Source organism: Sarcophilus harrisii, chromosome 3 (assembly GCF_902635505.1).
Source record: "Sarcophilus harrisii chromosome 3, mSarHar1.11, whole genome shotgun sequence".
Classification (NCBI taxonomy): Eukaryota; Metazoa; Chordata; class Mammalia; order Dasyuromorphia; family Dasyuridae; genus Sarcophilus; species Sarcophilus harrisii.
Genome location: NC_045428.1, coordinates 278,669,236 through 278,687,398, shown reverse-complemented (window position 1 = coordinate 278,687,398; position 18,163 = coordinate 278,669,236). Strand labels below are relative to the sequence as shown.

Genomic DNA, 18,163 nt, shown 5'->3' with positions numbered 1-18,163 from the left:
GAACTTACCATTTTTTTTCTAAGAATTGAACACTTTGCTTACTTGTCTGTTTTTGTGTATGTATACATACATTCTGAAACTCCATGGTATCATTTATTATGCTTGGGTATATACATTCCTTTAAGCAAACTAGAAAAAGATAACTTAAAACTTAAGAATTTTAAGAAGATTCTCCAAAATTTGAACATCATCTGCTGTCGTGCTAAGGGGCTATTAGTGCACCTGTGATTTCAATTATCAGGGCAGAAAGAGGGAATTCTTTATTCTCTCTGATGCTGCAGAGGGAAAGGAGTAATAGTTGCTTTGACTATAGAGAATTTAGTGTGAGAGAGATATTACTATTCTGAATTAAAAGTTCTAACTTTGAACAGAGTTTCCTATAGTAATAATGTTATTGAGAGGGTACTACTCTTCCTTGAGTGTTCTTCCTTAGTAACAATAAAAGGATGAGAAAAGTTCAGCATGCAACACTTAGGCTAAGACATGTTAAGCTTTGTCTGGGGTTGTTTATCAAAAACAGTTGATACCCCTAACAGTTCAACTAATTTGGGCCAATTCCTCAGATCTATCTTGTTTGTGGTGAACACAAACTAACAACCGGTTTCATCCTTCCAGGAACTTTTTTTTTTTCTTGGACCAGTATTTGAGTGGTCTTATATATTTCTTCTTGATTCAACTCAAACCAGAAAAGCAAAGGAATCAGGAATTTGGATACTATGGAAATAATTTCTCAGGCCTGTCTGTACAGAATATTCATACAGGCATTCTGGCTTTAGATACATATTAAATCCCTATTTTACTGTGCGGTTAATGAAATCACATCAGGAGCCTGGTACTTGTTCTAGGTTAACCACTTCCAGTGAGGATAGCAGCTGATCATATTGGAGTTTCATCTGTGTCCTTCCATATAGAATTCTCTTTGATGGCTTCTTAGGTCTAATGAGCAGATTCCATTGTCAATAAAGGTTCCAGATGGGTGCTCTTTAATTCTTCTAATGGACCTACATTCTGAAACTCCATGGTATCATTTATTATGGTTGGGTACAAAAAATTTGACCTGTTTCCAGACTAATGTGGACCTTATGTATTAAAATGGAATTTAATGAAACTGAATATAAAACCTTCAATTTGGGTTCAGAGATAACTTTATAAATTTAAGATAGGGAGACATGGCTAGACAATAGTTTATCCAAAAAACTGCAAGTTCCATATGAGTCAACATTTCTATGGAGCCAGAAAATCTAAAGGAGATGATAGTAATAAGACCATATTGGGAATATTATGTGTATTTCATAATGCCTTATTTTAAAAAGATGTTACCTTGGAAAGAATCCAGAGAAGAATGGCCAGAATGGTCAAGGGCTTCAGGGACATGCCATAAAAGTATTGATTTAAGGAACTGTGGATGTTAAACTTGAAGGAGAAAATACTTAGTATATTAGTAATAGTTATTGTCTTATATTTGAAAGGCTGTCATATGAAAGAGAGATTAGACATGTTATGTTTGGCTCCAAAGGACAACGAGGAATAGGGAATGAAGATGGCATATAGGCAGGTTTCAGGTAGAGGTTTGGAAACATTTACTTATTAGAGCTATCTACAAGTGATATTCACTGCCTTGGGAGGTAATGAATTCTACTTCACTGAGAATTTCAAGAAAAGGCTAGAAATTGTATATATTACAGAAGATTTTCTTAAAATGGCCTTTGATATTTCTTCCAGCTCTGCAGTTCTGAGACTACTGGTTCATAAAACCCATTTAGATTATAAATGACAGTAAAATACTGTATATTTACCACAGCATAATTTTCTACTATTATATAAATGAAAAGTATTTTTGCAATATAGAGGATTATATATATATCTTTGTTGGTTAAAGTCAATATCTAAACTAGTTATGATATTTATAGGGATAAATGTGTTTAGAGTTACAAAGAACCAAATGACATTAACTTTTGAAATAATATCCATTTGTATGTTGATCTATATAGATCCTTATATATGAAAATTGGATTAACAGAAAAAATGTTGTAGAGTGAATCTTTGTTTTATTAAGATTTATATAATAGATTTCTTTTAAATAGTAGTTCTCTAAGCATGTTTAAAATACAAGGAAATTGATACAAATTGTTTTTGTCTTAACTTTTTAGCCATTATCTAAAGCCATTATCTAAAGCATATTTTATTTCACCAGCATAACACTTGGATTATCACTCCTCCCACATGTCTGGCTCACCTTCTTTCTTGCTCATAACTGTAATGAGTGCTTTGTTTTATTCTGCTTGTCCATTTGCCTGTCACTGATAGTGGATGTACTGCTATCTCCTGATAGCCACTGTGTATCTTCACACCATTCTTTGATTCTAATGGCTCATAATTTTCAACTACATAACATCTCTGTGAGAATTGAGATAGGAATAGGAATTGGGCCTGTGATTTCATATAGAAATTCCAGATAAGGAAACTCCCTCTACCAATTCAGGTTGTCATTTTCTCTGTAACTTCTAATCTTGGAGAGTTGCCTAGAACACCAAGAGAGTGACCCATCTAAGCTTGCTCAGCTAAAATATGGCAGAACTGGACTTAAACTTCACATCTTCAAGCCAGCATTCTGTTCATCTCTAGCTCTCTTGCTGCTTTTCTTGGGAGATTATCAATGTTGAAAAGATCATTAGAAATATTGTGGAATTTTCCACATGTGATGCAGTCTCTCTGTAATTCAGGACTTTGCTTGGCTGATTGTCTACTTCTCTCTGTCATAAGATATAGGTAGTATTCTATTAATTCAGTGGAATGAGATATCTAGTTCTACATTATAATCTGAATGAATACATAATCTCTACTCTTTTTTTTTTTCCCTGTATGGTTTATTAGACCAGACTTTCACTGGGCATGTTTTAATGCACCATGTGGTCAGTACAATGTCATGTAGTAGAATTTAGAGAACCTCACCAAATATGATGTATTCTTGTTTTAGTTACACTTTACTTCAGGAAATACATAAATAGCAGTAGTATACACTTCTGAGTGGATAGTTTATTGTTCCATGTATTGATTAGAAATGATAAAAAATTTGTTGGACAAAGTTAGCTCTCTTGTTACATTTATCAGATAATCTTACATAACTTTAATATATACATGAAAGACGTTTTGGAGGAGAGCTTTTAGGATTGCATTGTGAGTGAAATGAAATCTTTGTAAACTACAAATTAACACAGCAGAATCACATATTTCTTATAAATGTAATAATGTGTGACTGAAGATGTGGTTTGTTAGAAGGAATGGTCTCTGATAGCCTGTCATTTACATAAAAGATACTCTATGAATCTGTGATCTTACTAAAATTTTTATAGTAGTAAGAAAGTAAATATATGAAATAGTAGTTATTGATGTCATCATTATTGCCATTAGAATTTTTTTGTTTGGTTTACTGGTTTAATTAAGTTGGGGAATTCCTGATGTGGAAACTGTTCATGTGCAGACAGGTAACATCTCTAACTTTTAGTCTTAAAGAGTTATTTGGGTTATTAAAAAATTATGATTTGACTATAATAATCTTTGTTTCAGAGACAAGATTTAATCTCAGACTTTCTGACTCCACAACTGACCATTGTCTTTCTTGGATGATTTTTTAAAAAAATTCTTTTAGGATCTTTTCCTCCTTAAAGTCATTTGATAATCAGTTCTAGAGTATCTTTAAAATTTTTTTGGCCTCCAGCATGGATTTCTTCTGAGTTCAAATTTTTTTGGCTTTGTTTTCTGACATTTTCAGTTTAATGTATGCTCCTTAAAGGGACTGTTTTGATTTTGTATTTGTATCCTCAGCATATAATTTTGTGGCACATATCAGGTGCTTAATAAATGCTTGCTGATTGATTTTCTTTTCTCTCCCAATTAGCAAGCATTTGTTTTCATCTTTGACAATCTGATAACTATGAAGTGAAATTAATATTTCTCTCATTAGTAGTAATTTGAAGAAATTTTTTCATACGGTTATTGATAGTATGCTTTTCTTCCTTTGGAAATTGCCTGTTCATAATCTTTGGTCATTTCTTGATTGGAGAATGATCCTTGTTCTTAAATATTCAAACCATTTCCCCTTATCAGAGAAACTTGTTGCACAGATTTTTCCCCTTTCTGTTTACCTTCTAATTTTAGTTAAGTTGATTTTATTGCTACAAAGTATTTCAATTATGTATTTAAAGTTCCCTAAATATTTTGGACATAAGACCTTTGTATGATAAATTTGCCACAAAGAATATTTCCAACTAAAATTCTTCACTTCCAACTGTGCATTGATTTTTATATAGAAACCTTCAGTTTTATGCAATTAAAATTGTTCCTTTTGTTTTGTGATAACCTTTCTTCCTTGTTTGAACAAAAGAACTCTTTCCGAACATCCATACTTGTAAAAGTATCTTTCCCTTATCCTTCCCTATTTGTTCATGAAAAATATTCAGACTAAATTATCCATTCCTCAAAAGCACATTGTGGTACATGGGAGTGAGATGTTGGTCTAATCCAATATTTGTCATACTTCTTTGCTATTTTTCTAGCCATTTTTGTTAGTAAGAATTTACCCTACTAGTTCAGGTGCTTGGGCTTAACAACTTTGTTCTCTTGTTTCTGCATTTTGTGCATCTAATCTTTTCCACTGATCAACCTTTCTATGTTTAAACCAGTGTCAGATAATCTTGATTATTGTTGCTTTGTAGTATAGTTGAGGATTTAAAATTTTTTTTTTCTTTGAGATTTCTAACATTTTGTTTTTCCCGATGAATTTTTGATGTTTTTTTTTCTTGTTATAAAGTAGACTTTTTTTACCTTTAGCAATTTGATTGACATGGACCTAAATTTGAAAAGTAATTTAGGTAGTATTATCATTTTCATTATATTGGCATAACTCAAAACTTGAGCAACTGTTTAAATGTTTTTATTTTTATGAAGAGTTTTTTGTAGTTGTATTCCCATAATTCTTATATATGTCTTGGCAGACAGGTTCCTAGATTTTTTTTTTAAATGTTCTGTAGTGATTTTGAAGAAAAAAAATTTTTTTGCTTTATTTTCCTCCTGAGTTTTGTAAGTAACTTACAAAAAGTTTAATGATTTTTGTAGTTAATTTTATATTCTACCACTTTGTGAAGCTTTTTTTCAGTTGATAATGCAATTAATCCACTATCATCTGGAATTCTCTTTATGCTGATTTTTCAGTTTCTTTTTCTTGTGTTAATGATTTTGTCAAGATGTCTAGTTCTATATCAAATAGTAGTAATCATCTTTGTTTTACCTTTGATCCTACTCAAAAATTCTCTGGACTATCTCCAATTCCATGTAATGGTGCCTCTTGGTTTTTAGTTAGGTCTTTTTAATGATATTATGTAAAATTCCCTTTATGCTTGTTTGTTTTGATTTTTTTTAAACATGGAGTATGTTTTGTTCAAAAGCTTTTATTGCATTCATATAACCATATGAATTTTGGGTTTTTTTTTATTACTATAGCATATTGTGTATATAATTTTTCCAAAATTGAATCAAGTCTACATTCCTGGTATGAATTCAACATGGTAATAGTGTAAATTTTTTTTAATATGTTGTTGTAGCATTGTTGTTAATATTTGGCATTTTTGCATCAGTATTCATTAGGAAAAGTGGTTTGTAGTTTTCTTTATCTGCTTTATTTCTCCCTGGTTTAGGTATCAAGATCATAGTTCTTTCATAGAAGAAATTTGGTAGGATCCCTTTTTTCCTATTTTTGCAAATGATCTATATTGGTGTTTCTCAAATTGTGCAAAAGGAACCCTGAAGCTCCCCAAGTTTTATTTATTTTTTTAAGCATTTTTAAAAAACCACAGAATCTTTTGTTGTTTGTTAATAGACATTAAAAATAATTTTAGAGGATTTTACTACAAGTATTCTACCAAAGTATTATTTAAAATGAAGGATTCTACCACTATGCAAAAGTTTGAGAACCACTGATCTACATATTATTAGAATTAATTCTTATTCCTGAAATGTCTGATAGAGTTCACTTATCCTTCTGGTCCTAATATTTTCTTTGAAATTTATTTGTGGCTTTTTATTCTTCTGAGATTAAGTTTTTAAAATATTTGGTTTTTTTTGGCCTATTAAATTTAGATAATTTTTTTCTTTTATTTCCTTTTTATTTCCTATAAATTATTCTTTTTCGTTTTTGGGAATTGGCAATTTTGTTTTCTTCATTTTTTGATTAGATTATCCAATAATTTATCTAATTAAAACAAATCTGTCCAAGTTTTATTGATCAACTTAAATTTAAATAATCAAAATTTCTGGGTTTTTGTGTTTGATTAAGGATTTTTGATTTGTTGCTTTTCTGCTTTTAAAAAAATTGCATTCCAAATTCATTGATATTTTCTTTTTAATTGTTTAAAGACATGATTTCCCTCTGTGAATTGTGTTATCTGTATCCTTATAGTTTTAATATACTGTCATATTATTATAACTTTCTTTAGTGAAATTATTTATCGTTTCTGTGTTTTTGTCCTCAGCCATCGATTATTTAGAATTAAAATAATCTCCATTTAAACTGTCATATTATTATAACTTTCTTTAGTGAAATTATTTATCGTTTCTGTGTTTTTGTCCTCAGTCATCGATTATTTAGAATTAAAATAATCTCCATTTAAACTTGATTCATTTCCTAAGATCCCTTTACTGATCATTCTAATTGCATTACAGTCAATGTTTAGTATTTCTGCTTTTCTGCATTTATTTATGAACTTTTCATGTCCTAACGTAGTTTTTTTGTAGTATGTAAAGGTGACGGAAAATGTATATATTCCTTCTCCTTTTCATGTAATAATGGCCAGAAATCTAACTTTTCTAAAATTCTATTCACATCACTTATATTTTTGCTTAGGTCTGAAATGGGCATATTGACTCTTTCAGTGATTATGGTTTCATTACATATTTCTCTCATTTAGTTACCTTTTCCTTTAAATACCTTTAAGAATTTACATGCTATGGCATTTGGTGCATATATAAAAGCACTGACATAATTATCTCAGGTGCCTTTAAGCATAATACATTTTCTCCACTTGCCTCTTGTCTCAGGTAATACTTGCTGTACTTGCTTATTTATTTGCCTGATTCACAATAAATTCATTTTTACTCTGTATGAATTTTTATATTTCAAATATGTTTCTCTGCTTTCTACTCCATTCAGCTATCCTCTTCCATGTTCAACAGATGATTATTATTATATTTCTCTCATCTCCTCTTATATGCTTTATTCTCTTTTTTCTTTTCTCTTTACTAAGAAGAGGTGAAAGAGAAGCAATCAATATTATTCCTTCCCTCTCTTCCCTCTCCCTCCTTCCTTCCTCCCTTCTCTTCCTTCCTCCCTCTTTTCTTTCCTTCCTTCCTTTCCTTCCTCTCTCCCTCTCTTCCTTCCTCCCTCCTTCCTTCCTTTCTTCCCTCCTTTGTTCCCTCTCTCCCTCCCTTCACTCCCTTTCCTCCCTTCTTCTTCCTTCCCTCCCTCCCTCCTTACTCCTTTCTTTCCTTCCTTTCTTCCCTCCTCCCTTCCTTTTGTTCAATCCTTTTGAGTGGGTTCTCTAACTCCTCCTTCTTTTTGCACTCCCTCCTTCCTTTAATCATGATTTTAGGTTCCTCCTATCTTCCAATTCTCTTTCCTTGACCCTTTCTCTGATCATTCTAACAAATCGATCTCATTCCTTTCCTCTTCCTCTCTTCTCTTCTTCCTTCCTTCCATTTGCAATTTCCTTTTTCTGTGTCAAATTGTTCTGAGCTGGGTCTTCATGTCTCATAAATTCATTAATCATCTTCAGTTTTTCCTGGTTCTAATCATGATGCTTTAGGTCTATGTTCCCTAGTTCAGTATTCATTGACCTGTTTTCTGATCATCTTACAGAGCAAGTGAGGATCTTGTTTCTGTCCTCTCTGTCTCTCTCTATCTTATCATACCAGTTAACACTGTATACATCTTCCAGTTATTGTGACTAGAAGGCTTCAGCTTTTCTTCTGTGTCATGAGACTTTCTGGAACCTGTCTTCATGTCTTCATCAAAGCTCATCATTGCTATCTTTGTATTTCTTTTGACTAGATGCTTTTTGCCCTTTGTGTTTGTTGTGATTCATAATATTGATTATGGGCTATTGTAGTCCTCTTGCTGGAGTTTGTCTGGCCTCAAGTAATTACAGCGTTCCAGTCTTCACTGGAATATCACTTGCATTTTGGACATGTAGTTTGTTTACATCCATCTTCTCACCTATTCTTCAATATAAGTATATAAAGACACTTGTGATATGCCATCTTCTAGTTATTTTGCTAGAAAGCTTACAGATTCTGTTTGGACATTTGTGCTCTTGGCCACTTATTCTGTGAATACATATTTTGTTAAATTTCTAGAAAATTACACATCTTCTATCTTTTTGTTATTTTCTTGTTTTGGATGTAGATGCTTTTTTGTTTGTTTGTTTTGTTTTGTTTAGATTTCTCAATCATTATTTGATTTTATGTCTAATTTAGTTCTTTGCTGGAGTTTGTGCTGGGCTCTTCTATAACTACACACGTTGCCATCTTAACTGGAAGTTCTTTTTACTATTTTGTGATATTATGTTGTTTACACATCATCTTCCACCATTCTTCAATATAATGTATATAAAGACAGTTGTGCTGATGTTGCCTGTTTGCTGAGTTATTTTGCTTAGAAAGTAATTAAAGAATTTGTTAACTGGATCAGTGTCTGTGCTCTTTTGGCCTCTTTATTCTGGAAATTAATAATTTTGGTTAAACTTTTCTAAGAAAATTAGTCAATTTTATCTTTTATTAATTTTTCATTTTTCAAAGTCAACACATTGCTTAAATAGGTTGGATTGAGACTATTGAAATTGCATACAGCTTTGTCTTAGTTGTCTATTTTCACTTTAAATTAATATTGACTATTTCTGTAGCCAGTTGTTCTGCCAGTATAAATGATTACCAACTTAGGAACCAGTCATTTTTAGGCAATATATAGGCAAATGCATTTTTTGTGATTATGTTCCATGCTCACTATGCCCAGTGCATTTTCTCTTTTTGAAACAGATGTATGTATGTATATTATATTCATAGAAAACACACACACACACACACACACAGACACACACATACATACACACACATGAGACATGTGGATATGGGGTTTCTGAATAATCTTAATATCTTTGACTTATTAATTATGAACAGCATTTTTCATATTTTAAAAATATATTCATCTTCCTCCCCCATGTTAACTTTTGCATTTAAGTAACCAAATTTCAAAGTGTACATAACATTCTCTAGGAAAGCTCACTTTCCACCTTGCTTTCTCTGTCTTGGTTGGGTTAGATTCTCTATGTATCTTCTCCTAAAAAAGTTGCTTACTAGCCCCACAGGTACACTTAGCTTTCATAATTATATGTAGTCACAACTAACTCAAAGCAAAAGCATTTGTTCAAAAAAATCACATTAAGAACAATAGCTATAAAACATTCCCCCATAAACCTAGGGTCTCCTTTTCTACGTATACACATTGTATCAGTGGCCATTGTGAGCACAAACTCAGAATTCATATTTCAGATACTACGTGCTCTTCATCATCTTTCTGTTCCCATGATGTCTTCATTCAAGAGTATCCCTAGACAAAATATCACTAGGGGTTAAAATTAAAGTCATTTGGGCTCTCTGGCTGTGCTTCTTTAGGCAATTTGACTCTCAACTGTCAGGGGTATTGTGCACTTGTATTAATAATCAACTTCACTGCTGTCAGAGGTCATGTTCCTTGCTTCCTGCTTCCAAGTTTTTTGCTTCTTACTGGATCAGTAGCTTCAGTGAAAAACACCATAGTTAATGGAGAGGAGGAAGAGAGAGAAGTCACTTCTTTCTCCTCCTCTTCCCTTCTGGTAGAGGCATAGAGATCAAACTGCACAAAACTGTTTTTTGCCTCAACTGCCTTAATTGTCTCTTTAGATTTTGAAATGCCTTCGAGGACATAGCTTTCCACTGGCCATCTTTCTAATTTCACAATGTCATGTCTTTGCATTGAATTTGAAACATTAGCACCTTGTTACCTTGTTGTTGTTTGTTTGTTTGTTTGTTTGTTTGTTTGTTTTTTGGTCCCTTACTTTTTCTGATTCTATTAGCTGGTCTGGGGGGAGAAGATCATGACTGTGAAACAATCCCCAGTCAGTATAAAAATATTTGCTTCATTTGGTTTAAAGGATTTTGTTAAGTTTATTTTAGGATTTCTTTAGTATTTTTTCTTCTGTGGCAGATATTGGAGCATATGCCTTCATGTTAGTTTCCTTGCCTTTAATCATCATGAGCATTCCAAAGATGAAATATTCAAATGTCTCATGAAATTACATTTTTAGAGACATGATGAAAGTAGTCCTATGAATTATTTGATACCAATACCAATTTATTTGTCCATCTAAAGAGATCTGTGAACCATCTTTCCACTAAGCTGAAAGTTCTTTATATCTCCTGGTTTCATTTTGTTTTGAGAATTTGCAAATGGATGTTGTTTCATTCCTTTAGCAATGTATCAAATTGTTGGTCATTGCACAAATATCTCACAACTAGAGTAACACCAGTTTATGTTAATAGATATTCTAAAAGCTTGGTGGTTCTTTGCATCCTCTTTCTCCTTAGGTAGGATTATTCTCAGATAACTGGACCTCTGTGTCCAAGACCAGAGTCTCCATTGTGCTGACATAACCCAGGATTACCTCTGTGCTATAAAGAGGGATCTGAAATAGAATTAGTGATCTTATTTGTCTCATTTCAGTTCTAAGTTTTAGAAAATTATTTAACTTTTCTAAAAAAAAAAAGTCTATTTTAGGTGTCATGTGAAAATTCCCTTTAGAAAGAGGAAATAGATTATTTGGGAAATAGATTTGATGCCAGCCACAAAAATGTGATATGGTAGTGATGGGAGATTTAAATTATTTAGACATCTACTGAAGAGTAGTAGGACTAAAAATAGGAGGAATAGTTCTTTGGTTTGCCTTAGTGTTAATTTTATCCTTCAAAGGGCGGGGGAAATGAAGGAGACATTTTGTTCTATATCTAATTCTTACTATTGGGGTTCTGGGAAACCCTGTGAGTAGTGACTACTTCCTCTTAAGAGTTTATGATTATGAAAGGAAATGAAATCTGGCCACAGTCTGATATGCACTCTAGATTTTTGGGGAAGCACATTTGAATGGGTTCAAAGAAAAAGATAAGTAGGATTTCATGGACTAAACCACTAGACCTCAACTGACAAGATAAAATGAAATTATGAAGATACAAAGGGAAAAAAATTCCAGTGAGGAGGAAAAAAGGAAGGAAAGAAATAAGTATTTTTAAAAAACTTATGTGCCAGCACTCTGTTGGATACTTTACAATTGTCACATTTGATCCTCACAACAACACTGATGAGTATTGTTGTTAATCCCCATTTTACAGATGAGGAAATTGAAGGAAATGGCTTAAATACTGAGGATCATAATGCTAATGTCTGAGGCAGGATTTGAACTCAGGTCTTTCTGATTCCAAATCCAGGGCTCCCTCCACTGTGCCATTTGGCTAGGATTTGTTTGAAGAGACCCATGTGGATGCAAAGGAAACTTGTTCAAGCAATTACATTTTAAAAATAAATTTATAGAAATGGAAGTAAAGCCAAATAAGAGAAGATGAATGTAAAAACATCATCATTCTGTAAAAATAGTGCCAGAAGCTCAGAATGTGAGGCTGCTGAGGGAAATTAAAGATAAAGGGAGGATTTTCATTATATTAGGAGCAAAAGAAAGATTATTATTATTGTCAGTCACTTATTCACTGACTTCTTGTGACCCTGTGGCCCCTTCTTTCCATGAGCTTCTCTTGGCAAGGATATTGAAGTGGTTTCTACTATTTGCCATTTGCCATATCACATAGCTAGTAAGTGTCCGGTGCCATATTTGAACTGAGTATTTTCTAGCTCCACCCCAGCACTTTATCTACTTATCTTCTGAACTACCTGGCTACCTCAAAAGGAAAATAAAAATGGTATTGGGCCTTCAGGGAGTAGAAGGTATGATGAAAATTGACAAAAGGGGAAAAGCAGAGCTCTGCTCCACTCTTACTAAACTTCTGTTGTCTCCACCAAGAAAGATCTGTGCTCTGGAAGTGATGAAACAAAAGTGATTTAAAAGGTATTTTGATACCCAAAATAAATGAGCAAGTAAAGAGAATAAAATATGGACCTAGATGAGACATAATTAGATGGATTTTCTGGTTAGATGAGTTAGATGACTGTACTCCAAGAATAGTTGCATTAATGGTTCAATATTATTGGCCAAGGTTCTCCAGTAGTGTGCACCTGGGCACCTAGGCACCTTTACTTGACTCTGAGATAGTGACTTGTAGATGACATACTCAATTTGCAGATAACACCAAATTGAGAGAAAACTAACATATATGACAGAATCTAAAAGGATTTTGACAGGTTAGAGTACTGGGCTGAATCTAATTAAATGAAATTCAGTAGGCATAAATATTTGTTAGAATCCTTACAAGGTGTTAAGTCACTAGAGTTGATAGAAACAATGCTTATGTAATTGGTGCACATATTAGAGCAAATCCTTACAAGTCAAGTCACTAGAATTGATAGAAACAATGCTTATGTTTACACCTTTGAGAGTTCACGCATTGGCTCACACATTGGAGTTCACAAATTGGGAGATATCCAAGTTTACACCTCCCACAGTCCCACTCTCTCAGAGGAGGAGTCAACCTTTGGGTTCACACCTTTAAGAGATCATATATAAGAATCTCTCAGTCTCAGCGAGGGTCAATTGGAGATATTGAGAGCTACAAGTCAGTGAAGATTCAGTTGAGGGGATTGAGAAGCCAAGAGTCAGAGTTGAGCTAGAGGCAGAAACTGGCAGAGGCAAAAGACTAGCAACGAGAGCGCTCAGAACCAAGGAAAGCTAACTGGGCTATTTTGGAAGAGACAATAAAGAACTACTTTAACAGCTGGCTGCATTTGGAGTGATTATTACTTGGAAATGAAACTAAGGCTGCCTCCAGAACCTTCCCAAGAAACCTGTTCCCAGAGAACCATTATATTTTAGAAAAAGAAGAGAACACCACATATATTATACTTGGGTTCAAATAATTTGTTCTATTAATATAAAATTGGGGGAATCATGTTTAGTTAGTAGTTTGAAAAAGATCCAGGCATTTTATAATAGAGTACAAGTGCAACATATCTCAACAGTGCAATGTGATAACCAAAAAATGCCATCTTGGACTGAATAAGGAAAGAGATAGTTTCCCAGATTAGGAAATGTCTAGATTTATGTCATAGGACAATTAGTTGAAAGAATTGGAGCATGTTTAACCTAGAAAAAAGAAGATTTGGGGGTGGTGTTTGACATGATAACTGCAAATATATGAAGGATTGTCATGTTGAAGAGGATTTGACTTCTTGTATTTGATCCCCAAAGATAGAATTTGGAACAATAATTGGAAGTTATAATAGGCCTAATATCTGGAAAAACTTAGAAACAATCAGAGTTGTCTAAAAATTGAATGGACTGCCTTGAGGAATTATGGATTTTCCCCTCTTTGCAGAGGAATGGCTAGCCTAATGACTTCTTTTGAAATATGGGAATTTCTTTGGTGTATAAATTGGAGTAAATGACTACTAAAGTCCTTTCCATTTCTCAAATTGTGATTCTGTGGATAGCAGGAATAAGTCACTCATTACTTTGGGCACCAGAGTGAGTACCTAAATTGGTTTGACAGGCTAAAATGATTTCCCTGATGATGATGAACTTCATCAAAATAAAGTTTGGTTGGGATAAATATGTAAATACCTTAACTCTGATAAAAAAAAATAAGTAAAGGATGGAAAAACATGTTTGCAGATAATAGTTCATGTGAAAAAGATATAGGTTTTAGTTATACATGACTCTTAATTGACAGTATAATATGGCAGTCAAAAAATCTAATATGATTAGAAAATTATGTTCAAAGCAAGGGAAATGATAGTCTTGCTGTACTCTATCCTAATCAGATCATATCTGGAGTATTATTTTCAGTTTTGGGCACTATATTTTAGGGCATTATAAAGGTGAAAAAAATCGAAAGGGAGGATAGCTTGAAGAAACTAGAGACTTTCTAGCAATTTCAAGGTATTTGAAGGGCTCTTTGGAAGAGAAATTCAACTTTTCCTGCTTGGTGTCAGGGTCTGAAAGTAGGAGAAGTCTGTGAAATTGAACATAAGAAGATAGATTAAATGTAGTACTGCTTAGATTTTTTTGACCCATCTTATTAGATAATAAGGTTATCTTAGTAGGTAACTGATTTTCTCAATAAGTAATGGGTTCCTCTTTGGATATTTTTGATAAAAAAAATCAGAAAACTACTTGTCAGTCATATTGAAATAGGTTATCTATAAAATCCCTTTTAACCTTGAGGCATTGTGATTTTTATTAAAGTGACTTACTAATATCCTACTGATCTGAAAAAAAAAATACTACTAGGCCATTAGAAGTTTTCAAACCAGAGTATTTTAGACCTCTTATTTAAAAAATAATATCTACTAGGAATGTTCATTTTTCTAAACTAGCTTTACTGGAGAAAAATATACAAAAAGTAAATATGTAATGTTATTTCAGGGTACCCTCAAGACTACACCAGAATCAAAGAAAATGTGTAAAAGGTATGTATATCTTAAAGTTAAATATATGTTATGCATTTAATTCAATCCAACACACATTTCTTGAATATCAGGCACTTTGCTGATACTAGGGACACAAAGATAGTAGGGAACAGCCCCTGTTCTCTAGCTTATATTCAACTTGAACAAAGCTATATGTACATATGTGAGTATGTACATAAAACATATAGAGAGTAAATGAAGAGTAATTTCAATCCAGAAAGAGCAAAAATAACTCAGTGGGGGATCAGGAAAGGCCATCTGTAGAAGGAGACACTTAAGAGGGAAGATAGGGTTCTATACAAAAGGAAGAGATCTTGGAGGTCATCTCTTGTCTTCACAGTCTTTTAAGTAGGAGACAAAATTCATGCGTGTATAAATGCTGATAACAATATTTTCCTTTTCTTTTTCACAGACCATGCATTCTCATATTAGACTCCTTGAAAGCTGGTTCTGTACAAAATACAGTTCAGATTTTGAGAGAGTGAGTAATATTATTACAATTTCTATAGCTGTTTTAAAACTCACTAGGACTCTTTAAGTTTCAGAATGTTGCTGCTCTGCATTAGTGGAGAAACTTTTCTTGAGAGTTTTTGACAGATAAACTTGCAACTCCAAACCAAAAGAAAAAACTAATAACATGTCAGTATTTAATTTTGTATTTATGTAGGTGAGGTTATTTTATCATTGTTATGTACTAATTACTAAAGTATTTTCTCAACTGATTTTTGACAAAAGTGAATGAAAAACTGACTAGTGTTAGCAATCGAAGGAAGAATTTTGAAGAAATATATATCTACTAAATACTGATGGTAATTGGTGCAGCTTTTTAAAAAAGATTTTCAAGATGGTAATTTTCTCAAATTAACCTCTTAATTGTAAATTAACATTGTTTTCTACTATAAATATATGTTCTTAATTTTACAGTTACTTTGCATTTTTCTAATTGTTTTTTTAGTTTAACTTTGAAGTAAGATTTATGAACATTATGTCTTTAAATTTTGAAAAGCCACTGTCATTGATCTTTGAAAGAATGTGTATTAGGGGAGAAGGACTGCAGGATTTTAGAAGGATAGATGTCTTGATTTTAAAGAAGGGTAGGGGGAAAGAGAGTGAAGTCTCCAGACTAGAAATCACTGAGCTTGTATTCTTTAAATTTTTATTTAAAATAAAATTCCTATAAAAGGAAACTGATCATTAAGAGCCAGCATAGCTTCATCAAGAATAAATCATGTCAAATGAACTCATTTCCTTTTTTTTGACAGGGTTCCTAGAGTAATAGATCAGGAGAATGCTCCAAATATAATTTACCTAGATTTTAACAAACCATTTGACAAATAAATTCTGGCTTCTGATCAAACTAGAGATATAGGAACTACAAGAGTATAATAGGTAATATTTAGAACTGGCTAAATGGCTGGCCTCCAAATTACCATTAACTTTTAAAGATTTAGAGTTTCTCAGGGATCTCTCTGTAAACCTGTGGTATTTTAATATTCTTATCAGTAAGTTGGGTAAAGACATAGATGGCATTTGTATTACATTTGCTAGTCATAAAGCTGAAAACAGCTAATATAGTGGAGGCAAGATTTAGGATTGTAAAAGATCTTGAGTTGAGCAGGATCTCCTGAGGACAGTTTTAATGGAACAAATATAAAAGCTAATACTTAGGTTCAGAAAATCATTGTCATGAATACAAGATATCAATTCATTTGAAAAAAAACCTGGTTATTAGTGGACTTCAAATTCAAAATTAGTCACCTGTGTGCCATTTACAACCAAATAGGTACTTTAGTCTTAAATTGATTTAAGAAAGATCCAATGTTCAGGACTAAGACAGTGAAGGTCTTTTTATATTTTTCTGGGCTCAGGCCGCATCTGCAGTGTTGTAGTCAGTTCTCAGTGCCACATTTTAGAAATGTTTGAAGGAGCTATATATATGCTTAGCCTGAAGAAGGAAGACCTGGTGAGAACATACCAGTTTGTTGCCTGCAAGTATTGGAAGGATTGTGCTGTGGAAAAGAAAATAGACTTTGTTTTGCTTGCACCTAGAAGACAGAAATAGAAGTAATTACAGGTATCCAAAAATGTAGTGACTGACTAAGAAGATAATGGATTTCTCATTAGTGGAGTTCTTAGTCAAGAATTTCTTTTTCTTCAAACAGACTAAGCAATCTGATCTCTTCTTGATTATGTTGTAGGGGATATTCAGGTATGGGTTGGACTAGATGATTTCTGGAGTACCTTTCAATTCTGAAATTTAAAAATAAAAAAATTTAAAATATATACCTAGTCCCGTAGGAAATAAAAGTATGTGTTTCTTAAATTTGAGGAAGGAAACATTTGAATTTTAAAATTTGAGGCCATATATTTAACATTTTCTTTATAATAGATTGACTTAGCAATATACCAAGACTATTGGATATGGTATTTTTTGAGAATACCTCCAGATTCTATCTTTCTTTTTGTGACTATTTGCTCTGGATTTGGGGGATGTGAAGTTAAATTGCCTTCCTGGCCCACAAGATATACTAATGGCTTTGAACATTTGACTTGAATATAAATATAATAAGCTACACTAATATAAAATTTTGCTTAATTGCATAGCACTTTTAAAATAACCTGACCTGTAAATTTATATAATATATATAGGGATTATACAAAATTATACACCTGTTATTAATTGGGGGAAAAAACCTAATGTTTTAGTCTTGTAAAGTACAACAATCCTTGTAAAGATGCATGTAGTATAATTTTGTACAGTCAGGTTTAACTGTAGGTATTTTGAGATATTAAATTCAGCAAAATATGTCACTCTTTAATCTTTGAACCTGCTGCATAGACACAAAAACAATTCCTACTTGAATTACTCTACTCATTATTGGTTCCAGGTACTTGGAAGTAGAATGGGAAGTTAGAAGAAAAACACATCGTGAATTCAGCAAAACAAATATGGTTGACTTGTGCCCTAAAGTTCCTAAGCAAGATAATAGCAGTGATTGTGGAGTGTATTTACTACAATATGTGGAAAGCTTCTTCAAGGTATATGGAATTAATTAGATTATTTGTTGGATTTTTATGGAACTAAGAAGTAGGGGTAATTCAGAGTTTCTATGTAGCAGTTTTTAAAATAATTTTTTTCTGAACATCTTTTCTAAAGATTTCATAATGTTGCATATAAATATTGATTATATCATAATTTGAAATGTAAATTATATATTTAAATTGATAGTGAAGTAATTTATCAAATAATATATGATATGCATATTTAAAATGTTTAGTGAAATAAGGATTTAGTGAAATTAATGGTTAATATGCACTATGAAGAATAATACTTTGTCTTTAGCCAACTGAAACCCAATACATATAATCAGATAGTGATAAGGGGACAATAAGGAGAAGGAATTATTGCTTCTATATACATGGAGATTAAGAATCACCTTTGGGTTAAGT

The 18,163-nt window shown here is 32.5% G+C and overlaps 2 protein-coding genes across 5 annotated transcripts in view; one reads left to right on the top strand and one right to left on the bottom strand.

The window, feature by feature from the left end:
* Window positions 1-18,163, bottom strand: part of LOC100918193 (putative protein FAM172B) — a 194,813-nt gene that overhangs the window by 143,676 nt on the left and 32,974 nt on the right. The gene's annotated exons all lie outside the window — the stretch shown is intronic.
* Window positions 1-18,163, top strand: part of SENP7 (SUMO specific peptidase 7) — a 156,646-nt gene that overhangs the window by 135,416 nt on the left and 3,067 nt on the right. For all 4 annotated transcript variants that reach the window (XM_031959602.1, XM_031959601.1, XM_031959603.1 and 1 more), the window contains 3 exons: window positions 14,670-14,713; window positions 15,126-15,194; window positions 17,602-17,752. In XM_031959602.1, coding sequence (XP_031815462.1) covers window positions 14,670-14,713; window positions 15,126-15,194; window positions 17,602-17,752 — 264 coding nt within the window. The remainder of the gene's footprint in view (window positions 1-14,669; window positions 14,714-15,125; window positions 15,195-17,601; window positions 17,753-18,163) is intronic.